The 25,451-nt window shown below is 40.3% G+C and overlaps 1 protein-coding gene across 8 annotated transcripts in view; it reads left to right on the plus strand.

The window, feature by feature from the left end:
- ppp2r2d (protein phosphatase 2, regulatory subunit B, delta) overlaps positions 1-25,451 on the plus strand; it is a 73,430-nt gene that overhangs the window by 36,271 nt on the left and 11,708 nt on the right. For 6 of the 8 annotated variants that reach the window (XM_078564903.1, XM_078564908.1, XM_078564902.1 and 3 more), the window contains 5 exons: positions 1,818-1,915; positions 18,752-18,917; positions 20,913-21,025; positions 22,875-23,052; positions 23,830-23,994. In XM_078564903.1, coding sequence (XP_078421029.1) covers positions 1,818-1,915; positions 18,752-18,917; positions 20,913-21,025; positions 22,875-23,052; positions 23,830-23,994 — 720 coding nt within the window. Of the gene's footprint in view, positions 1-1,817; positions 1,941-18,751; positions 18,918-20,912; positions 21,026-22,874; positions 23,053-23,829; positions 23,995-25,451 lie in introns of all 8 variants that reach the window. The other 2 variants (XM_078564907.1, XM_078564906.1) reach the window with 2 other exon arrangements.

The raw sequence follows: 25,451 nt of genomic DNA on the forward strand, positions 1-25,451 counted from the left end.
AATGTTGCAAACCATGTTTTTCAAAGCAACCACGTGGTTTTTTTGTGAATCCAGCTTTAACGCATAGTGTGGGTGATTGCAGCATTCCCTACTTGATATCTATTATCTGTTAAGCCTCAGTGGAGAAAATACAGATTCTGTAGCACAGGTGATCAACTATCCCTTTCTAGTTGCAATACATGTAAATATTTAGGGGAGGAGGAAATGTGCAGATGATTGAGAACTATTTTGCTTGTGAAAACTTGACTCAACTGAAGACAGTGTATGGTCAATGAGGTTAAATTCAAGGCTTGTTGCAGATTGAAAGGTAAAAGGTGTCATGATTGTTTCACCACTTTATTCAGTCCACAGAGAAGTAAATAATCTGAATTGGGGGTAAAAAGATCAGTTGCAGGGTGTAATCAGTTTACTGGGCAGAGGGATTGAGGGAGGGGGAAATAGTGATCCAAATGAATGAGATTTTAATTTTGCTTGTTGTATTTTTGTTTGAAACTGCAATGGAGTTGTATTTTTTTGGAATTTCATTCCAGATTGCACAGTTTACTGGCAGTGTTCTATGGTGGAACTCTAATAGTGAAGGGTGATGAACCTAAAGATAATCTAGGAGTAGTATTTAAGCAATTGTGCTATTTTTTAATGAAAAATAAGGTCCATTACTTTATTGTTTGTAGCAGAGGAAGAGAGGAAATTTTTTGTGATTCTTAAAAGCCACAAGCAGTGCCATCACTGTGCACTCAAAAGGAATGAAAGTTAAACAATTGAATCATCTTTAATGGAATCACAAGACATAGGGCAGACGTTTATTTCTTCTTATGGCCTTTGTTACCTGTTTTATTGACTGGCTCAAGGTAGCAAATCTTATGTAAGCAGAAATTTGTTTTCAATTGTGAATGTAAAGGATAGGATATCATGGCCTATAAATTCATTGAGCCAGCCTGCTGGTGTATTCTATGTGCAAGGATAGGTAGATCCTGTCGCTGGAATAGGTACGTCTAAGGCACATCCAATATTGGACGTTTGACCTCATACACACAAGCAGCAAGCTGTAGTGCATGCTTCATGTCACTGACAGCTGCCCTCAGGTAGGCCCTGGGATTGAAGGAAGCAAGTGAAAGGGAACTGGATACTTGAGGGAAAAAATCAAGCGAAGTGGGGCTAACTGGATTGTTCTTCGAACAAGTTGGTGTCGACTCAATGGGCTGAATGGCCTGTGCTGTACTGTTCTATGATTCTTTGAGGAGGATGGTTCAATTGGGGTGTGCCAATAGTCTTGGGCATTGGGCACTAGGAGAAGCACGCAAACTCCTCCTGGATCTGTATTCAGATAAGTTCTTTTATATTTTAAAAAAAGCTTACTTTTTCAGTAGTGGCCTCTAGCAGTCCCTTAAATTTTGTGCATCAGTCTCTGTCATTGACTGACTATGCTTGACCCACTTTGCCTTTAATGCCAGGATAGTCCAGGACTTTGGTCAATGAATTACTTTTGAAGGGTAGCCACTGTTGTAATGTAGAGAAATGCATTCATTAATTTGCACATAGCAAGGTCCATAATAACAATGTGATCAATACCATTAAACTGTTTTACTGAAGTTGGTCGAGGAATAAATGTTAACTAGAACACTGGAGGTATGTTGCCTTTTAAGGAGAGGATGCTGTACATTTATGTTTTTCAAAGTTGAAGTGTCTTTGCTCATACTGGAAGCTAATTGTTAAGTTTTATTTGTTTTTGAACTTGAGCTGAAACCACCAAAATTACATTTCCAGATTTCTTGAAGGAGATATTTTCAGAACTAAGTTTTTATATTCTCCCATTACAGCAGACATAATTTCAACTGTTGAATTCAACTACTCTGGAGACCTACTAGCGACTGGGGACAAAGGTGGCAGAGTTGTTATATTTCAACGGGAGCAAGAGGTTGGTACTGAATTTGCATTTGTTGGTACAGAAGTCAGATTTTAGTAATTAAAGTAATAGATTTGTGTGGATTGCTAAAGTAATTCGCAGCTTAATTTTGAAGTTAAGGAGACTCAATTCCTTATAAATTTCATTAATTGAGTATTGTATCTTCAAAAGAAGACTTTTAAAAAAAAATAAACTAATGTAATGTGGTTTGTTTAAGGTCATGCTTAATTGCTCAAACCCACTTATTAGGTTTGATCTTTTGTGTTTTTATAAACTTCCATGTTGAGTTGTTTTCTACTGCCAACATCACAGCTTATTGGATTCATGATATACTGAGCATATTAAGCCAGTGTGTTCATCTTCTAAAAATAAGCTATGGAGGCTGCTGATATCAGCTATTGTTTCTGGTGGGATGGTGGTGCAGAGAAAACTGCTAGCTTGGTTCAACATTTATAATGTGATATCTCCCTATCGGTTTTCATAAAGCAGGATTGTTAAATTATGTGAGAATGCGTTTAACTAAAGTAAATTTGACAATATTAGCCTTCAGATGATTTTTCTGCATTTGTATTTGACCACATTGCAACCCTTCAAATTTTATTACAGCTTCTAAACTATATTATGTCTCTGTGTTATGTCTCTGTGAATTGTTGTATTTCTGAGTGAACCCATCTTCTCCCCACCCCCACCTCTTTTCATTTCTTATGAACTATACATTTTTTCTTGAGATGAATATTGTGCTCAGCAACATCAAAGTGACCATAGAGTGGGTGATTCAGTATCCAATGTCGGCATCAAGCACTTAAACCCAATTATACCATGAGGCTTCTTGTATTCTGCCCAGAAAAGAACATCATCCCAATCTCTAATAAACATCTTTATTGCACCGATGGGATTTCTCAACACGCAGCATTACCTGCCCTTTTGGGCATGTTCTTTTATAAAGTTATTGAGAAGATAAGTGCTTGTCATAAAATAGAAAATTGAACTTTTTATTAGTAATTGGAACAAGAATTTTTAGGAAAAATTGAAAGTTCATTTCCAACAAATATCGCTCTTTTAATAGATCAAGTTCGTCTTTCTATCACATCCTTCAAAATCCTCCTCGTCTCTCTTGAAACTTAACTAATTTCCCTGTTTCATAAATCTAGTGGACTTAGGTGGGATAAAATATTGCCAGATTTTCATTCTTATCCCTAACTCCTGATTTTCAATAAACTCCTTCGCATCTGTTCACCAAGTCACTTTCCATACTAGTGTGTCAGATATGTCTTCCTTTTCACTAAACCAAGAATTCCCCATCACCGTGGCTGATGGCCCATGATCATGTCCTATTTGTGCACTTCTGCTCTCACCCCTTCCCCTCCCTCTCAGAACCATAAAAAGATTCTTCTTGTCCCTCACCTTCTACCTCACCAGTCTCTACATTCAATAGGTCACTCTGCACAAGTTCCACCACCTTCAGAATGATATAGCACGTGGGATTGGGGATAATATACTGGTATGGATTGAGGATTGGTTAACATAGACAAAACAGAATAGGAATAAATGATAAAAACAAAAAAACTTGGATGCTAAAAATCCAAAACAAAAACAGAATTACCTGGAAAAACTCAGCAGGTCTGGCAGCATCGGCGGAGAAGAAAAAAGTTGACGTTTCGAGTCCTCATGAACCTTCAACAGAACTGAGTAATATTAGGAGAGGGGTGAAATATAAGCTGGTTTAAGGTGGGGGGAGAGAAGTGGGGGGGGAGGTGGTTGTAGGGGCAAGCAAGCAGTGATAGGAGCAGATAATCAAAAAATGTCACAGACAAAAGACCAAAGAGGTGTTGAAGGTGGTGATATTATCTAAACGAATGTGCTAATTAAGAATGGATGCAGGACACACAAGGTACAGCTCTAGTGGGGGTGGGGTGGAAAGACTAACAAGGCATAAAAGGTATAGATTTAAAAAAAATGGAAATAGGTGGGAAAAGAAAAATCTATATAAATTATTGGAAAAAACAAAAGGAAGGGGGAAGAAACGGAAAGGGGGTGGGGATGGAGGAGGGAGTTTAAGATCTAAAGTTGTTGAATTCAGTATTCAGTCAGGAAGGCTGTAAAGTGCCTAGTCGGAAGATGAGGTGCTGTTCCTCCAGTTTGCGTTGGGCTTCACTGGAACAATGCAGCAAGCCAAGGATAGACATGTGGGCAAGAGAGCAGGGTGGAGTGTTAAAATGGCAAGCATCATGGAGGTTTGGGTCTTTCTTGTGGACAGACCGCAGGTGTTCTGCAAAGGGGTCGCCCAGTTTACGTTTGGTCTCTCCAATGTAGAGGAGACCGCATTGGGAGGAGTAGGGGGTGATGGAGGAGTGGACCAGGGTGTCCCGGAGGGAACGATCCCTACGGAATGCCGCCGGGGGGGTGAAAGGAAGATATTTTTGGTGGTGGCATCATGCTGGAGTTGGCGGAAAAGGTGGAGGATGATCCTTTGAATGCGGAGGCTGGTGGGGTGATAAGTGAGGACAAGGGGGACCCTACCATGTTTCTGGGAGAGAGGAGAAGGCGTGAGGGCGGATGCGCGGGAGATGGGCTGGACACGGTTGAGGGCCCTGTCAACGACCGTGGGTGGAAAACCTCGGTTAAGGAAGAAGGAGGACATGTCAGAGGAACTGTTTTTGAAGGTAGCATCTTCAGAACAGATGTGATGGAGACGAAGGAACTGAGAGAATGGGATGGAGTCCTTACAGGAAGCGGGGTGTGAGGAGCTGTAGTCGAGGTAGCTGTGGGAGTCGGTAAGCTTGTAATGGATATTGGTGGACAGTCTATCACCAGAAATTGAGACAGAGAGGTCAAGGAAGGGAAGGGAAGTGTCAGAGATGGACCATGTGAAAATGATGGAGGGGTGGAGATTGGAAGCAAAATTAATAAATTTTTCCAGGTCCCAGCGAGAGCATGAAGCAACACCGAAGTAATCATCGATGTACTGGAGAAAGAGTTGTGGGAGGGGGCCGGAGTAGGACTGGAACAAGGAATGTTCCACATACCCCATAAAGAGACAGGCATAGCTGGGGCCCCTGTGGGTACCCATAGCCACACCTTTTATTTGGAGGAAGTGAGAGGAGTTAAAGGAGAAATTGTTCAGTGTAAGAACAAGTTCAGCCAGACGGGGGAGAGTAGTGGTGGATGGGGATTGTTTGGGCCTCTGTTCAAGGAAAAAGCTAAGGGCCCTCAGACCATCCTGGTGGGGGATGGAGGTGTAGAGGGATTGGACGTCCATGGTGAAGAGGAGGCGATTGGGGCCAGGGAACTGGAAATTGTTGACGTGACGTAAGGTGTCAGAGGAATCACGGATGTAGGTGGGGAGGGACTGGACAAGGGGAGAGAGAAGGGAATCAAGATAACGAGAAATGAGTTCCGTGGGGCAGGAACAGGCTGACACGATCGGTCTGCCGGGACAGTCCTGTTTGTGGATTTTGGGTAGGAGGTAGAAGCGGGCCCTCCGAGGTTGGGCAACTATCAGGTTGGAAGCTGTGGGAGGAAGATCTCCAGAGGAGATGAGGTCAGTGACAGTCTTGGAAACAATGGCTTGATGTTCAGTGGTGGGGTCATGGTCCAGGGAGAAGTAGAAGGAAGTGTCTGCGAGTCGATGCCCAGCCTCCGCGAGGTAGATTTCAGTGCGCTAGACAACAACAGCACCACCCTTGGTCAGCGGGTTTGATGACAATGTTGGGGTTGGACCTGAGAGAACGGAGTGCAGTAAGTTCAGAGAGAGACAGATTAGAATGGGTGAGAGGAGCAGAGAAATTGAGATGACTAATGTCACGCCGACAGTTCTCAATGAAAAGATCAAGAGAAGGTAAGAATCCAGAGGGAGGGATCCAGGTGGAGGGAGAATATTGGAGGTGGGTAAAAGGATCCGTTGAACGGGGAGAGGACTCCTGCCCAAAGAAGTGAGCACGGAGACGAAGACGGCGGAAGAAGAGTTCAGCATCGTGCCGAGCCCGAAATTCATTGAGATGAGGGCGTAAGGGTATGAAACTAAGTCCTTTGCTGAGCACTGAACATTCAGCGTCGGAGAGGGGAAGGTCAGGGGGTTTAGTGAATACACGGCCAGGGCTGGGATTGGAAGATGGGGTGGGGACGGAGGGACAGGCAGGGGTGGAGGGTCATAGATTGGTGCTGGTGTCGATGAGTTGTTGGAGCTTGCGTCCCTTAGCACTTGAGAGAAAGAGAAAAAGTTTCTTTTTGAGGCGTCGGATGAGACGAAGAATAAAATGAAACTGGGGGCACGCGCAGCTTTGAAAAAGGGTGCGGCGGTGCTGCTGGAGGGAGAGGTTGAGTGTGTTCATATGGCGGCGCATGGCACTGTGTGGATCTTAGAATGCGACGGGAATAAATGAGCCATTCTCGGGATGGCAAGTCGTTACTAGTGGGGTACCATAAGGATCAGTGCTGGGGCCGCAGCTGTTGACAATCTATATAAATGATTTGGATGTGGGAGGTCAAATGTAATATTTATGAATTTGTTGACGACACAAAACTAGGTGGGAATGTACGTTGTGAGGAGGGTGCAAGGCGACTTGGACAGTGAAGTGAATGGACAAGAACATGGCAGATGAATGTGAATAAGTGTGAAGTTATTTCCTTTGGTAGAAAAAACAGGCAGAATTATTTCTTAAATGGTGAGATGTTGGGAAGTGTTGATGTCCCAAGGGACCTGGATGGTGCTGTTCTTGAGTCACTAAATGCTAGCATGCAGGTGCTGCATGCAATTAGGAAAGTGAATGTTGGCCTTCATTGCAAGAGGATTTGAGTGCAGGAGTAAAGATGTCTTGCTGCAATTGTATAGAGCATTGGTAAGACCTCACCTGGAGTATTGTGTACAGTTTTGGTCTCCTTATCTAAGGAAGGATATACTTGCCATAGGGGGAGTGCAACAGAAATTCACCAGAGCCCTGGACTAATCTCTGGGATGGCGGGATTGTTTTATGAGGAGGGATTGAGGAAACTGGGCCTGTATTCTCTAGAGTTTCGAAGAATGAGCGGTGATCTCATTAGAATTTACAAAATTCTTACAGGACATGATAAGGTAGAAGTAGATGGGATGTTTCCCCTAGCTGGTGAGCCTAGAACCAGAGGGCATAGTCTGAGAATAAGGGTCAGGCCATTTAGGATTGAGATAAGGAGGAATTTCTTCATTCAGGTGGTGGAGAATCTTTGGAATTCCCTACCCCAGAGGGCTGTGGAAGCTCAATCATTGAATATGTTCAAGACAGAATTTGATAGATTTCTGAATCCTAATGTCATCAAGGGATATGGGGATAGCGCAGGAAAGTAGAGTTGTGGTAGATGATCAGCCATGATCTAAGTCAATGGAGGAGCTGGCTCAAGGACTGAATGGCCGCCTTTTCCTATGCTACCAACAAGCACGTCTTCACTGTTAATTGTATTATTAAAATTGAAAGATGTACAGGTGGAGGGCATTGATTGAGTGCCTTGAGCATTAAGTACCTCAGTTCAGGAGGAGGGAAGCATTTGTAATATTGCATTCTGTAAATAAATTTAGTATTAAGTAAAAGATTGACAGCTGGTTTCCTACTTCACTATCTGGCTCTCAGAAGTTTAACATGGTAGCAGGGAATATTTGCCTGAAGGCGAAATTTGGAAACGTAAGAAGAAAAAAAATCAGACAAAAGGTTATAATCTGAGTTACTTTTGTGAAGAATAGCTGAAAGCAAGTATAAATTGTTAAGATATGATTACCCACTGATGTTCTCAGACCAGTAGAAAATGAAGTGAATATGTGGACACGGGCTATGTCCTTATTGAAGAGGAAACAAAGTATGGCCTTGGCATTGTCACTTCCTAACGAAAATAAAAATAGAAACAAGTATTTTGTGGACTGGATGCGTATCAGTTGGATACTGATGAAGGTTTGGATCTTCTATTTGGCTTCATGGATGAAATTTACAAAAAAGCTGATCTGTTAGATGCCTATGAGGCATGGTCAGACTTTGATAGATTTTGAAAGACGGATGGTCATTCCATAGAGGAATAAATCATAGATTTTAACAGACTATATAAAAGATTGCAGAAATTCAGTTTGGTGATTCCTTATTTGGTGTCCACATTTAAATTGTTGGATTGTGCTGAAATGTCGCATATGGATGGGTTCTTGGTCTTAACTGGCATTCGGTTCTCAGAAAAAGTCACCCTTTTGGATTAAATGCTTGCTGCTTTTAAAAAAAAAAATCCTGGGGAAGCAGTCATTTCCAGCAGCCTTGATAGCACAAATGGGACATTCCGTGGTGACAGAGGATTGGAGGATTAGATGATTGCAGCCTTTCACAATCGTTCAGGTATGGGATGCAGACGTTATTACAACAGAAGGGTTGCAGAAGGAATGAGGATGGAAGCCCTTCTAGAAGATCTGGATACCACAGCAGATGACAGGATTGGAGCAGCAATAATCAACGAATGAACCCCAGGAATGCCCTGGGGAACAGTTATCAGGTACTTCAGGTGTGACTCGAGATATGATTATGATGAACTGCCCAAAGTGGAACAGCAGGGTTTTCAAAGCGATGCGTGACACAGAATGTGGAAGTTGAAAATGATCATGATTGATCTGAGGGAATTGTGCTGGTCACAAGAAGCTTAGTGTATGTGTGTATTAGTCGCGGATTCATTTTAATTGTGCAGTGTTCATTTGTGGTTGCACCTCAACAGTGTGTGGAATAAATTGGTTAAGATGTTAGTTAGATTCACGCAGTAGTAAAGATCGAAGTAAGGTCAGGAAGTATGGAAGTTATACTTGGTTCGGGGATGACAACATGTTGAGGCCACTAATGGGAGTGGTGATTCTATGCAAAATAGGTGGAGTAAGCCACTTTATTAGTACTGATGTACCATTAAGATACCCTTGTTGCTGAGCAAGCCTTCCATGAAAAAGGTACAAATGAAACTAGACATGGAACAATTGTTTTTGGAAAGTCATTGGCTGCAGTTTACCCAAATGGGGCATTATTGCATCTACTTAACAAAACCTGACATTTCTTACAAATGCTGAAGAAGTGTTAATGGCATCAGGTATAAGAATCTGAGAGGAAAGAAGCAAATTGCCTTAAGGTTACATAGACAATTTGCTCACCCTTTTTGTTGCAGATTAAAAATCCTACTTAAAGATGCAGGTGTGGGGTTATGAGTTTCCAAGGTAAGTTGAAGAGACTAATGAAAAATGTGACACATGTGAAACATATATATATTGTGGATGCCACCACGTCCATTGAATTCCTTCTATTGGCACAAGACTGTAATGAAATAGTATCCATCGATTAAACACGAGGGACAAAGAGACACTTTTGTTTTATGTTTTATAGACATGGCAACCAGATTCAATCTTTCTACAGTAAAACATGGTAAGGACAAAAGGGTGATTGTAGATAAAGTCATGAGAAAAATGGATAGGGACTGGACTCGGAGCACCAGTTAAATTTCTCTCTGACAGTGGGGAAGAATTTGCTGATGAGTTTAGAAACTTGTGTGAAAATATGAACATTGTGGTCATGAACACAGCTGAAAGTCCTTTCAGCAATGGACTCTGATCACTGCCTGTTTTCTTTCAACGAGACGTTACATAAGATCTTAGCTGATCAATCAAACTGCAGGTTAACAACTGGCACGGGTGGCAACTGGCAAAGAATTTGCTGCAGATGGTTGGGGGAGTAGTCCTTATCAATTGGTCTATGAGAGGAATTCCAAATTTCCTTATGTGCTGTCTGACAGTCTACCTGCCTAGAAAGTAACTGCTGTTAGTTCCATGTTTTCTGTACACATTTCTCTTCAGTATGAAATGAAAATTCTGAGTGCTCCTAGGCATCATATAAGACCATTCGAGGTGCTAAATCCCCAGGATTAAAGTATATAAAAGTGATTAAAGTGCACTCTAAAAGAGAAGGTCATCAAGAGTGGAATGGTCAGGTTAAGGTGATTTGGTGTGACGGTAAGAGAGTGATTCTCCAAAATGGTGGTGTTATGAATGCATATCTCCAAGAAGTATGTTTTTAAACATTGGAAGGGCATTGAACTATTTGGACGCTTTCTTGGGAACTGACCTGGGTTTGTTTGTTTTTTTTTTAAGGTTATAAGTTCACTTTGGACTGAGAAAATGGCCTTTTCTGAGAAGTCACATGACTTAAGCTAAATGACCAAGGCACTTGAGATGAGAACTAGTCTATCTGAACTTTCATTGCTGGAGAGAAATCTACTGCCTTCAGAGGCTGGTGATTTTCTGGAAACCATCTGGCTGAGATGGATTTCTACTTTGAACTTGTTTTTTGGACTTAGTTTAGGAATAAACTGAAAAGGAGAGGGTTGCCCAACACGCACTCTCCCTGTCTTGTCTGGAATTCAGTGTAGTTATCAGTATCCAGCTAGAAATCCTCACCTCAGTTTAACTCATCTGTATTTGGAAATCTGAAGCTGAGGTGAGAGAGTGATCTTGAGGACATTGATCCCGCTCTTTCTCCCACGCCAACTTTCCTTTGGAAAGAACTTCCAGATAACTACTGTGACCAGTATCTGCCATTGCAAGCAGGAACACCGCATTAGGGACGGACGGACAGATGGACGGTGTTAAAACCCTTCGAACTTTATCCTTTTTCATAAAGTTTTCCCATTGGTCAAAAGGATTCCCCCCCCCCCCCCCACCTTAAATGCAAACCTCTGCAGAGACCCCATTTGTTTTGCCCTTTGTGTGTATGTGTATTGAGATTTAAAGGGGTATATAGTTTTGCTTCCGGATTACAAATTGTACGTTAACTAGTTTTTGCAACTTGCTTTTAAAAAGAAATTTTGTTTCATAATAAATCAATAATTCTGAGTTTATTGAAAGAAGCCTGGTTAAAGTCTCTTTTATTCTGGTTCTGATAGCCAAAGTAAACAATTGGCCATTTTGGTGTGTGAATAAAACATTTACCGTTATGGTGCGACCTGTGGAGTAGTGGTGCTAGAGAAACTCCTCCCATCCAGTTGTAACGTAGATCGGGGGCCCACCCAGGATTTGAAATGTGGACAACGGGTGATTGTATGTGGAATAATAATAATTGGTAATGGATAGATACCAGGTTTCTTATACATTAGTAAACCAGAGGCGGGGAGGCTGCAGAAGGATTTAGACAGGTTAGGAGAATGGGCAAAGAAGTAGCAGATGGAATACAACGTGGGCAAGTGTGAGGTCATGCACTTTGGTAGGAAGAATAGAGGCATAGACTATTTTCTAAATGGGGAGAGAATTCAGAAATCTGGAGTGCAAAGGGACTTGAGAGTCCTAGTCCAGGATTCTCTTAAGGTTAACTTGCAGGTTGAGCCGGTAGTTAGGAAAGCAAATGCAATGTTGGCATTTATTTCGAGAGGACTAGAATATAAAAGCAGGGATGTGCTGCTGAGGCTCTATAAGACTCTGGTCAGACCACATTTAGAATATTGTGAGCAATTTTGGGTCCCGTATCTCAGGAAGGATGTTCTGGCCCTGGAGAGGGTCCAGAGGAGGTTCACGAGAATGATCCCAGGAATGAAAGGCTTAACATATGAGGAACGTTTGAGGACTCTGGGTCTATACTTGATGGAGTTTAGAAGGATGAGGGGGGATCTGATTGAAACTTACAGAATACTGAAAGGCCTGGATAGAGTGGACGTAGGGAAGATGTTTCCATTAGTAGGAGAGACTAGGACCCGAGGGCACAGCCTCAGAGTAAAGGGAAAACCTTTTAGAACAGAGATGAGGAGAAACTTCTTTAGCCAGAGAGTAGTGAATCTATGGAATTCATTGCCACAGAAGGCTGTGGAGGCCAGGTCATTGAGTGTATTTAAGACGGAGATAGATAGGTTCTTGATTGGTAAGGGGATCAAACGTTACGGGGAGAAGGTGGGAGAATGGGGTTAAGAAACTTATCAGCCATGATTGAATGGTGGAGCAGACTCAATGGGCTGAATGGCCTAATTTCTGCTCCTATGTCTTATGGTCTAAAATGGCTTTGGAAGTTGCTCAGACTTCTCTAAAGATGGAAGATTTATCCCTGAATGATTTACAAAAAGTAACCAAGGCTAAGCTAATGAAATTGGTGGATAAGCTGAAGTTAGAATTAACTGTCTAGGTAAGGAAAGCAGACATAACTGAGGTAATAGCGCAGCATTTGAAATTGGAATATAAGAGAGACCATGTTCTCCAGGGGGTGAGTCAATTGAGTTAGCTGGAATTCAGTTGTAAATGAAGTAGCTTAACATGAATAAAAGAAATGGAGAAACTTGAACAGGAAAGAGAATTGGAATTGAAAAGGCTTGAGAGAGAGGGAAAGGAAAGAGAGCATATAAGAAGCTAGAACTGGGATTTCAGGCAAGGGAGAAGGATAAAGAAAGAGCGGCAAAGGGGAGAGATAATGAATGAGAAAGGGAATACCAGCTTAGAAGGTTGGAATTTAAAAAAAAGAGACCTCAGATGCTGAGGGAAGTTCTGATGAAAAAACTACCCCCAACCCAAAGACCAGTAGAGAGGCATTTAAATTTGTAAAATCCCTTCCAAAGTTTGAGGAAAGGGATGTAGAGGCATTCTTCATTTCGTTAGAGAAAGCAGCTAAGCAATTGAAGTGGCCAGAAGAAAACTGGACACTGCTCATGCAAAGCAGGTTGATGGGCAGAACTCATGATGCTTATGAATCACTTCCAGAAGAGGTTTCTAAGGATTATGAATCAGCAAAAAAGTCTATTCTTAGTGTGTATCAGTTGGTCCCTGAGGTGTGTAGGCAGAAATTTCAATACATAAAGAAATCGCCTGGGCAGACCTGTACTGAATTTGAGAGGGTAAAGCAAAGTAATTTTGACCGTTGGATTATGGGCATACAGGGTAGATGCCATGAATGAAGTTCTTAGGGAAATAATTCTCCTGGAAGGTTTTAAAAATCCAATAGTTAGAACCCATGTTGAAGACCAGAGGGTTGCAACAGCTAGACAGGCAGCAGAGAGGCTGATGATTGAGCTGGTCCATAAATCCAAACCCCTTTTCCGTCACCTCTACAAACCAAGAAGGATAGAACGTGGGAAGGTTAAGGAGGGCAAGAAGCCAGGGATGCGAAGGGACAGTTGGGAATGCCCTGGGAGGAGCTCCTCAGATGGGAAAGGAAGGTGCTGAGGGTAGAAGTGATATTCGAAGGTCTAGGTGTTTCCATTGTAATAACCTTAGTGCAGACTGCTGGGAGTTGCGTGGGAAATCCATGGGACCTATTGGGGTACGTAAGGACGATTCAGAAAAAGGAATCTTGACTGAAGATACAACAGATGTTGCAGCGTTAGCTACAGCTGTGAGACTGAGTGTGAACACTGCTGTGAGTTCAGGGAAGGTGAATAGGATACATGAGCATTATAAAGAATTTTTGCCGAGCTGAGAAGCAACGCCTTATCCCTCGAATGAGATGGCTAAACCTGTAATTGTATTAAGATATATGGGTGCCACTCAAACACTTTGCTGGGGAAAGGCATAACTTTTCCACCACAGAGTGCATTAAAAGCCAAACTTCTAATAAATGGTATTGGCATGGATTATATACCCGTACCTTTGTACCGGATGCACACTTTGGAGTGTGACCTGATGTCTGGGACACTGATGGTAATGGTTGTCCAGAAGTTACCTGTTGACTCCTGGAAATAATTTAACAGGAGCAAAGGTAGTCGCTTCTCTCACAATTAAGGAAAGCCCAAATGAGGTTAAAGAGACTGAGCAGTTACAGGAAAAGGTTCCAGGAATTTTTCCTTCAAGTGTGGTGGCCTGAGCAATGACTAAGCAAAGTTCATCATCGGAGGTCAAAGTGATACCACAGACAGATATGCGGTCAGCCAAAATTTTCTTCAGGGACTCATAATCCGGAAGAAGTGTTTAGTAAATCTTCTCTAATCGAGGCTCAACAAGCCGACCCAGGCTTAAGTAAGATAGCACAATCAGACCAAACTGAAGCTGAGGGAATTCCGAAATGTTTTTACGGTAAAAAAGGATTCTGATGAGGAAATGGAGACCTCCTCACAGACCTGCAGCGGAAGAGCGAATGGCTGTTCATCAGATAGTGGTACCACCCAAATATCGTAAAGAGATATTAAGGAAATAACATGACATTTCTATGGCAGGACGTGTAAGAATACGGAAAACTCAGATGTGGATAAGCCAACGTTTTTGGTAGCCAGGTCTTCACAAGGACGTGGTGCAGTTTTGTAAAATGTGCCTTACATGCCAGATGGTGGGAAAACCACAACCTACAGTCAAACTGGCACTCTTAATTCCCATACCAGTTTTTGGGGAGCCATTTAGTAGGGCGTTAGTGGACTGTGTGGGACTGTTACCGAAAACAAAAGAGGGACACCAGTATATCCTTACTATTATGGATATGACCACTGGATTTCCAGAGGCCATCACTTTGAGAGCAATTATATCTAAGGTAGTGGTAGAGAAGTTAACCCAATTTTCTTACTCTATGGATTACCGATAGAGATCCAGTTGGATCAAGGTTCCAATTTTATATCTAAAAGTTTTCAAAACATAATAGTTTGGGTATAAAACAGTTAAAGTCCACAGCATATCATCACAGACACAGGGGGCTTTTAAGAGGTACCATCAAACTCAAAACAATTATTAATGCATGCTGTCATGAGTATCCCCATGATTGGGACAAAGGACTGGACTTTATTTTATTTGCTACCTGAAATTCACCAAATGAATCTACCAGTTTTAGTCCTTTTGAATTAATTTATGGACATGAGATAAGAGGCCCTTTGAAATTAATTAAAGAAAAGTTTTTAGGACAGAGGGATGAATCCTCTATGTTAGATTGTGTCCATGTTCCAGGAACAGCTCAGGGGAGCCTGCAAAGTGGCTCAAGAGCATCTTAGAAAGTTTGTCAAATGAAGATGAAAGAATGGTCAAATATGCAAGCTGAGACCTGAACATTTCAACCAAGGGACGAAATGATGCCATTCGGGCTTAAAAAATGCACCAGCCACTTTCCAAAGACTAATGAATCATGTTGTAACCAGTGTTCCTCACTATGTAGTTTACTTGGATGATGTATTGATTTACAGCAACACTTGGAAAGATCATTTAAAACAATTGGAAGCCCTATTTAAACGATTACAGTAGGTAGATCTAGAAATAAACCCTGCTAAGAGTGAGTTTGAGCGCAAATAACTTACCTAGGGCATATCATAGGACAAGGGCAAGTGTTGCCAAGAACAGTGAAAGTACAGGTTTTGGTGGAATTCCCTACCCCTAAAACTAAATGGAAATCATAAGATTTTTGGGGTTGTGTGGCTTCTATCCTAAGTTTGTGCCAAACTTCATAACTGCTCCACTAACAGATTTATTCTAAAAGAAAGCAAAGGTGGTATGGTCAAGAGAGTGCCAGACAGCTTTTGAGAAGCTGAAGGCAATCCTTATTAATGAACTGGTGTTAGCTGCCCCTAACTTCACTCTTCAAGGTGGCAGTAAATGCTAGTGACTTGGGGGTGGGTGCGATCTTATTTCAAGAAGATGAATCGAGCATAGAGAAGCCAGTGAGATATTTTCTAAAAAAATTAAATCAGCATCAAAAGGGATACTCTATGGTAGAAAAGGAAACCCTGGGATTGTTACTGGCTCTTAAACATTTTGAGGAATATGCCCATCATGGCTATAAAGAAACACTAATATATACTGGCCATAACCCCATGGCTTTTGTGGAAAAAATTTAAGACTCGAGCGCCAGACTGTCCTGATGGAGTTTACTAAAACAGCCTTAAACTTAAACGGTTGTTCATATTGCTTGGAGGGATAATATAATTGCTGATGCGTTATCAAGAATGTAATTTTGGTGAAATTATCTGGAAACCAAGAAGGTCAGAGAAGATTTTGTAGGTTCTGTATCAGGAGTGAGTGAATGGTGACTAAAGAAATGTTTGCGCAGAGACCATTGGAAGCCCTAGAAAAAGGGCATCTCATATTCTGTACAACACATCGTAATACGGAAAATAGTTTTTTCTCTCCCTTCGCTATGTTTTGAAATATTGTTTGGGTTATAATGCTTTGACTTAAAGAAAAGACGTGGAGGACATTGATTAAGTACCGTGAGCACATATAGAGACAGACGTCTGGGACACTGGGTATTGGTTAGGCTCGAGACAGGCATTTGTCATGTGCATTTTGTAAATACATTTATTTTTTAAAAAATTGATGTCTGGTTTCCTACTTCCCATCTGGCTGTCAGACATTTAGCATTCCCCTCGCCTTCCTGTATTCCAAAGGGACTGCTCCCTCTTTGCCCTCTCCTCAGTCACTCTTCAACATTCCCTCACCTCATCATGGCATGTCTCCATGCAAGTACAGGCAATGCAACCACCTGCCCTTTTACCTTCTCTCTTTCCACCATGCAGGACCCCAAACACTCCTTCCAGATGAGGAAAAATTTCTTTTTACTTTCAATTTAGTATACTAATATTTGCTGCTCATGATGCAGTCTCCCCTATGTTGAAGCCAGCAAGAGGACCCGAGCATCCAGTCACCTATTGTTTTAACTCTTCTGTCAATCACCCTCTGACCTCACTTGTCCTTGAACCTCTACAGTGTTCCAGTAAAGCTCAACATAAGCGCAAAGAACAATAACTCATCTTTTGATTATGCACTTTACTCCATACTCAACATTTGAGTTCAACAATTTCAGGTCATAACCATTGCTCCCATTTATCCAGATAGCAATTAATGATTCTGCTACTGCCTCTAATCCCATCTTTTATTTCTTGTCCCACTACCATCCCTTTTTGTCATTGAATCTCTCTCGGCACCCTAACACAGACCTTCCATTTTGGGTTTTTGCTCCCCTCCCCCTTGCCCTCTCTGTATGTACATGCTTAAAACCTGTTACATCTTTGGCATTTTCCAATTCTGATGAAAGGTGATCAACCTGAAATACTAACTTTGTTTTTCTCCAGATAGATGCTGATTGATCTGCTGAATGTTTCCAACATCATCTGTTTTTATTTTGGATTTCCAGAATTTGCAGTATTTTGCTTTAATTTTCCTGATTTTTCAATCTGTTTCCCTCGTTTTGAACATTTGGTTGTGGTAAATCAATTGCCCAGATCAGTTTTGTCAGCTCCTTTTTCATTACCTTGACAATCTGTCAAAAGAAAAATTAAGTCCACTTTCTTGATCTTTTGTGAAGGCAAATTCCTAATACTGAAATTATTTTTAGCTATTTACCTGTGTATCTTTCTCAGGACAGTAATATCCTTCCTATGAAGAGGTGAACTGAATTGTACATACAACTCCAGATGGACCAGATCAACACCTTTATACAAAATCAGTGTAACCTCCTAGATCTGTAATCTTTGCCCCTGTTTATGAAGCCGTTTCTTCCTGGTTCCTGCAATCGAGCAGTGTTTAATCTGAATAATCCTTCATCAGAATGATGTATGACTACATAATTTATCATGCACTGTCTCTTGATTTTTTTTTGTTTTCATATGAGTTCACATGTATCTACTTTGAATTTATTTGACCTAACTTATTTGACCTAACTATCTAAGTAAGGTTGCATTGTCACCCACTTATTTGCTCTGCCTCCTATTTCTGTATCACCTGCAAATTTCAGGATTTTGCTTGTCTAAGTGCATTTAAAAAAACAGTTGGGAAGGCTTCAATTCTGACTGACTGCTCAAAGCTTCAATGACAATTGGAAGCTCCATTAGATCATAGGGGGCATAAGTCCAATTGTATCAATTCATAAAGAACTAAAAGTGAAAGGTAGAAATTGGGCTTGAAAAATTCAACGGAGCAAGATTTTGATTGCTTTACTAATGGTTCATTGTGAGGGAAATGATTTTGTGCTATCTAAAGAACTTAATTCGGTGTGAAATAAATACAGGTTGAGTATCCTTTTATCTGTAAACTGAACACAACACACCAAAAATCCGCGCTTTTTTTGAACCTCTCAAACCTTTAGCGTGGCAAGTCCCTGACCCGAGCTGACACAAACCTTGCCAACTGCACCCGACCTTTAGCACAGGAAGTTTGTTTGTACATCGACACTCTGAACCCTCTCCTACAAGCAGAATCACAGATGGCGCCATGGGTGGAAACTTATTGCAGATACCTTGTATTTATTATTCAGTGATATGTTTTACTTTATAGCTAGCCTAGCCTATTGTAATGTTAGTAGGCCTACTCGAGGTGGTATCCGAAAAGTGCAATTATCTGAAATCCAAAATGAGATCGCCCCTGAGGATTTCGGATAACGGATACTCAACCTGTAGAAGAATGGATACAGTTAGATAATATATCGAGGCTGTTGATGTGTGGGTAGAATAGGGCCAGAGTGAGGAATAAGTCAGGATGACACATCAACTGCAGCACAGATAGTAATTTGAAATGTTGGTGTTGTAAGCAAAAAAAATCATAAGCATTTTTGTGGACTATTTTAAGCTTTATTAATTGTATACTGCAATGTTTTGCTTGAATTTCTGATGAATGTTTTAACAATCCACTATTTGTTTTGTTAGACCTAAGCACAATTTAATCCAAAGAAAATTTTTTTTTAATCTTTTCATTGTATCCTACAGCATTCAAAATGGAATTTCTGCACTAATGCAAAATCGTGTTGCTTAGTATAGTTGTGTTCTGTTTTGGCCTTTGTAGATATATTGGACTTTGTATTTAGCTGGCTACAGTATAAAGGTTGAAAAAAAAACTGGAGCAATTTTTATTAGAAACCTATTTTATATGGCGAACTGAAGATGCATTAATGTTGAGAGAGTTAATTTAATGTTACACTACAATATAATTTCCTGTTTTTGCAGAGTAAAAACAGACCACATCACAGAGGCGAATACAATGTTTACAGTACCTTTCAGAGTCATGAACCGGAGTTTGATTATTTGAAAAGTCTAGAAATTGAGGAAAAAATTAATAAAATCAGGTGGCTACCCCAACAGAATGCGGCACATTTCTTACTGTCTACAAATGGTGAGGTTCAGATTTTCATAATCTATATGTAACTATCTTTATATTGAGATTGAATTTTAAGATATTCTTTTATGCTGAATTTTTCGATGATTTGATGCTCCATTCCACATGAGGACTGCTAGACAATTAGTTCTGTCGATCTCAGGATGCCAGCAGAGGTGGTATATTTAATGTATCTGTTCAGTCATTAAGCAACAACACTCATGGCCTGGTGTGTCTATCTGGCGTCTGATGCTATAAGCCACATGCACCATGAAGCCTTTGATTCAGTTCCACACTTGTGACCAGTTGACTTAGCTAAGGCAGCAGTAAGGGTGTTATGATTGGTCTCAAGAAGCATAGGTTAGAAATGATAAAACTCGACAACATTTTCCTGTTTACTATCCAGTGGCTTACCAGGAAATATGTTTGTGTGTGTGGATGTCGAGCAACAGTATGACCAAACTCTGCTTTGATGCCTTGTATAGTTGAACAGGCCACAAGCAGTCATTATCCATGCTCACGTGAAGAATGGCCACTCAGACAAGACCTTGGGGGAGGGGTGGGGGGGGTCACTGACCCCTCTGAATCTTGCTGGGGTTTGATTCTTTGAGAGATGAGGGGGGAGCACTGGGGGTGGCAAGAACAAAAGGAACTTGTCTTAATGTCTACGTTGATGATTGGATGAATGTAAGAAGTTAGATCATAACAGAAACATTTTGTCAAGACTAAGATATAACTTTGCATGTATTGTATTGTATGTTGAAAGTTTACTTAGTTTGACGAATGAATGGGACTTCAAATATCTTTGTGTGAATGGGGCTCATCATAGGGTTCATTTTACTCTATTTTAATCCTTCTGAAAAATATTATTCTGACAAAATTAAGTAGTTTGAGAAAGATTGAGTACGCTGAATTAACATGAATGTTTGAAATGAAAAATAAATTGCATTTATATAGTGCCTTTCATGACTTCACAACATTCCAAAGTGCTTTACAGCAAAAGAAGTACTTTTAAAGTGTAGTCACTGTTATAATATAGGGAAAGACAGCAGCCAAAATGCAGACATCAAGACTCTGCAAACAGCAGTAATTAATAATCATGTGATCTGTTTTCTTGATGCTCGTCTTTGAGTGTTAAATATTGGCTACAATGTCAGAAATTCACTCCTCTTTGCCTAGTGCCATGGAATCTTTTATGTCCACCTGAGAGGACAGACTTAAATGTAGCTGGATTTCTATATTTAAATTATCTCGCTAGTGGATGATGATACCTTGTCTTGTTTTAATTCATTTTGTTTGTCTAATGTAATTTCATCTGCTTTACTGCTAGATTTGGGAGCTCTGTGCAGGCTATTTTATAATCTTCCATGTGTTTATTTTAAATAAAAAGCCTTACTTTCTCACTTAGTGTTGATCATTCTTTTCAATTTACCGACCTTTTAACGAGGTACTACTGGGGAGATGATTGTAATATTTCAAGCTTTATGGCCCTCAATATGGTGTTTAAACTTTTTGATATACTTATAAAGGTGAGGGATGTTGATGCTCGGGAATGGAGCTCTTCCCATTTCAGGCATCCAATGCCCACATCAGGTGTCAAGCTCTGCCACTACAAGATGCTTGAGTTCAAATTTCTATTGCACAAGTATGGCAATTTTTCCCCGTTTTCTTTGCTGGCTATCCCTGGGCTGTTGAGTGCGACTGACAATTGGTACTGATTTAGGGGCAGTTTTATGCTCTATGCCCAATTTCATTTTTTAAACTGGTTGATATTGTCCAAATTAATTTCATATTGGACCATTACAGCCAGCAAAGGAGACTTTCTTCCAGAATAAATATCCATTTCCAAAGAAAAATTTTGAATTAAGGCTTTGAAATATTTTTGCTTGAGGTTTTAAGCGTTGTTTAATATTCTCATTAATCTCTAGAGGCTTAGATTGAACCATATCACAAAGAAAACCTCAAATTGCTCAAATTTCAAATATAAATTGTGCTTGACCTTGTGATTTACAGATAAAACTATTAAATTGTGGAAGATCAGTGAAAGGGACAAACGAGCAGAAGGGTATAATTTAAAGGAAGAGGATGGAAGATTTAGGGATCCTGTCAGAATAACCACGCTACGGGTATGTGAGACACTGATGTAGCTGATTTGAGATGTGGTCATCTATTATTTGCTTGGGCATTGCCATTTATGGTGATATGATTGAATTGTGCTTGCATATTGACTATTCAAGTGGTAAGTTTTTTTTAAAAATTGAGGCCCTGATCTTGGTGGTCTTATTGTTGGAGACCAGACATAACCTCCCCAAGATGCGCTTTGGGATCCTGCTGAAGCCCCAATGCAGTGACACCGTGGGAACTGCCCGGGAAGTTTGAACTTCTGGGGTGGGCATTCCCCTGCTCCCTGGGGCCCTCTGAAAAGTTTCCGACTCTGAGTTAAAGCCGCAGACTTCAGACAGTTCAAACTTTCTTACCTGGATAGTTACCCCGGAAATGTTGGACGGAAAAATCCCCGGGTAACTATACAACTGAGCACGCCCCCCACCCCAACCTGGCAACCTTTCCGGAACCCACCTGTCGACTCGCCCAACCTACCTGCCTACACACTTGCCCATCCATTCACTCACCCACTAACGCACTGAGAAGCGTGGAGACCTTTAAACAATATATGGCAGCTGGTGCTTTAAAAAGGGGATGCGCATACTCTCTTAGTTGCTCTCTGTGAGGATTCCTGTGCTATGGGAGGAGTTCTGCATCGTTGACCGGAAGTTGGAGGCTTTTCAACAATGCAGCTGTGTGTAGGTTTCTGTCTGATCAACACCAGGCACAGGTTCTGTCTCTGACCGGAAGTTTTGGCCTATATAATTGCTTCTCAAACTTCTCTTCACACACGTTTACGGGATTGGATTTGAGTTTGTCAAGATTGAATTGATTCAGTCAGAATTGTTGAAGCTTGTATTAAAAGTTGATTCACTCATGCATTATTTTGTTGAAAGGCCATCATATATATCAAGGTTATGCCTATCTTTACATAATGATCTAAATGATTAGATCAAATGCATATAAAGCATTATCATTCCTATATTCCATAAATTTGAGGCAAATTATCTACATTTATGTCCATGATCAGTATTTGAAAATAGTATTCTCTCATTGTTTGACTATGTTTTAAACCAATTAACTACTGTACAAAATAGGATGTTTGAGCTTAATGCACCAGGAAGGGATGAGATGTTGGCTAGTAAAACCACTGCAGTCCTCCTACCTCTTCCAAAAACAAAATCACAAATTTTAATTTGCAGGGTAATCAAATTGCAGGGTTTTTTTAAATTTGGAAGTAAATTGACATAGTTAATGTGAGCAACTTGACTATGACTGGTTTTTGAAGTATGCGGCTGATTTGTGTGATAACAGTTCAACAAAACAAATTTGCATGTATCCAATGAATTAAGATGTTGTCTGGAATGCAACCAATGAACCGCTAATTGGGACATGCAATGTGGATTTAACCCAAGTATTTAATTGTTACAGGTTTAGATTTATCTTTCTAACTACTTATAAGCCTACTTATCACAAAGGAGGCTTATTTTATTTGGTTGCCTCAAAAATATCTACTGACCCATGCCTCAAATTTATATTATTTGAATTAGACATGAATTACAACATCATAAAGTAAGCTGAATTTTTTCCTTGGAATATATTCTTAGAATGAAACCTGGATGAGCTGAATAGCATATCCTTATCAATTTTTTGATTTCAGGTAATGTGGGTTTTCACTTTTGGTACCCCAGAAAAGAAGTCCTAAGGTTAGTAGATAAGGCAACACGAGAAAGGCAGTATAGTACCAGGCAAGATGATAGTAAATTTTTGGATGCTTTTAAAATTCTGGCTTCTAAAATTTGAAGTGGCGGAGTGAGTAGAAATATTTAATTATCTATTTGAAGACTATCTTTTTTTTCTTTTACTTAATAGGTGCCAGTATTGAAACCAATGGACTTGATGGTAGAAGCAAGCCCCCGAAGAATATTTGCAAATGCACACACATATCACATTAACTCCATTTCAGTAAATAGTGACTATGAAACCTACCTTTCCGCAGACGATCTTAGAATTAACCTATGGCATTTAGAAATCACAGATAGAAGTTTTAGTATCCTTTTTTTAAACCGTTCTTTTGCAGTATATCGTAATGACTGATTCAGTATTATCTGTACTTATACACACTTATCCATTTTGGGGATTAGAGATGCATCTGACATTTTTTCACTAAAGTCTAAATTTTCTTTAGTTGTGCTCCCTGTCCTGTCGATTCATAATTCTTGTTTTGTTAACATTATTGCCTTTGGAGGTGATTTTTTTTCCTAAAATAATATAAGTTGCTTGAGTTTAAAAATAGGCAAATAGAATACAAGTGCGAGGTAATTGTGCTGAAACTTTATAAATCAACGATTAGGCATCAGCTTGGGTCTAATGGACAATTCTAAGCATCACACTTAAGGAAAGATGGAAGAGATGAGTTTTGGGCAAAATAATGTTTGGTGTTTCCTCTGTTGTACATACCTCATTCAAACAGTGTGTCAGTATTCTCTACATTTTGTGTGGATGTATGGATTTATGAGGGCCATTTTAATTTATTCCTAATTTATTTTTAATTTGACACTGACCAGCGAGATGTATATAAATCTATATATTAAATTATTTATTTTGTTATTCCCTGAACATACTTGAGTAATCATTGTACAACTAATAATGTTGAGAGTTTTGGTAATTTTGCTGTCTTCTCATCTACCCTGCCTATAATTTAGAAGTTTTGAAGATGTATTTCTTTCACCGATATGGCTTATATTGGATATGTTTAACTTTTAAAAAATGTACATTTAAATGTTTCTTCGTCTAAATATAAATTTTTCCTTAAACATCGCTAAAGACATTGTAGATATTAAACCTGCCAACATGGAAGAGCTGACAGAAGTAATTACAGCAGCAGAATGTCATCCACATCAGTGTAATGTATTTGCTTATAGCAGCAGTAAGGGAACTATCCGACTATGTGATATGCGTGCTGGGGCTCTATGTGACAAACATTCAAAATGTGAGTATTCGCTATTTACATAGTAAACTGTACAGATTATGTACTTCATCTATAGTAATGTTTAGACTAGTTATAATTTGTGATTAGCCAATGCAAGCCTTGTGCATTTCCAGTTTTTAAAAAAAGTTTCTTTCAAACAAAATCTTGCCTCAAAACAAATTCTGCTAGCTATTCTCACCCACCCCACTGGTTATCTACTCTGTCCTTACCATGATGATTACTAAATACTTGCGTTCTCAGTCCTCCCAGGTCCTCAAATTTGTGTCTCCAAACTAAATGATGGTACAGTCAACGCCATTCCACCAAAGACTGACTCTTTTGACCTCATATTTCTTTGCCTTGCTGTCAGTAGAAACTGACTTTTAAGTTTCTCCCCATCCCTATGCCCCTTCCCTTCCTTGCTAGTGTGCAGTTTGTGCTCAAATCCCAGTACAAATGCAAGAATCAGGTTCTCCATTGGAACTTGTTATATTTATGTCTGTTGGAGGAAGAGGATGACAATTGAAACAGGGATGCCAGGCAGCTGAAGTTGTACTACTTGTAGTAGTACTGCACCATGCACATCCTCTTAAGCTGCATTTAGTGACTGAGGTGACAATATTTCAGTGTCAAAGCAACAGTGCCCCAGAGAGGCTATGACAAATTTGTGCTATGTGCTTGAAGTATAACTTCAACCATATTCCAACACAGGCATAGCATTGCCAGTGACATTGATGACGGCTTTCAATTTCTACGTGTCAGTATCTTCCAAGTATCAATTATATCTGTCAGCTGTGCACAAGTCATACACTAGATAGCTGATACATGGTTAGCAAAGCCCAGCCAAATAATCTTTGACCCTGTGGGCAATCATTGCAACAGAATTTGAATTTCTTGTGTGTGTTGTGTGCCAGAATTCTGTGGAGACTGCCCCACGGAACTTTAAGGTACACTAAAGTCCTGCTGTTTATGGGGGTTACGTTCCCAATGAAACCTTGCAAATGGCGAAATTGCAAACGATGAACATAATGGGAGGGGCCTCTGAGCAATTCAAGATGTATTGAAAATTTTAAAGAGACAATCCTCATTTAAGAAAAAAAGGAATCACCTCAAAACTGGCAGGCAAAATCAGTGAGCATTTCAAAATTGAACAGAGCCATTATTGCAGCTCTGGACCGAGAGATTAGAACTTTTCCAGGTTAATCTCCCACTCGGGCTGCACTTCAGCTGCAACCACTCCAGGAAAGGTGCTTTTTAAAAAAACAGAATTGAAAATCCACAGCCAAGAGTAAGGGAAGGAACCTGCTTCTAAAGACTTCGACACCATCTCCATGTTAAAACATGTCAAGGTCTCGGCTTCGTCATGGCTGCCTTCTCCTCGGGGAAAGAAAACACGAATAAGTGTACAATTGTTCGTGATGGACGATGCAATGCTTTAGTGCAGATAAGCGAATACGCAAACAAGGAAGTTGCGAAAG

The sequence above is a fragment of the Cetorhinus maximus genome, chromosome 20, assembly GCF_964194155.1.
Source record: "Cetorhinus maximus chromosome 20, sCetMax3.hap1.1, whole genome shotgun sequence".
Lineage (NCBI taxonomy): Eukaryota > Metazoa > Chordata > Chondrichthyes > Lamniformes > Cetorhinidae > Cetorhinus > Cetorhinus maximus.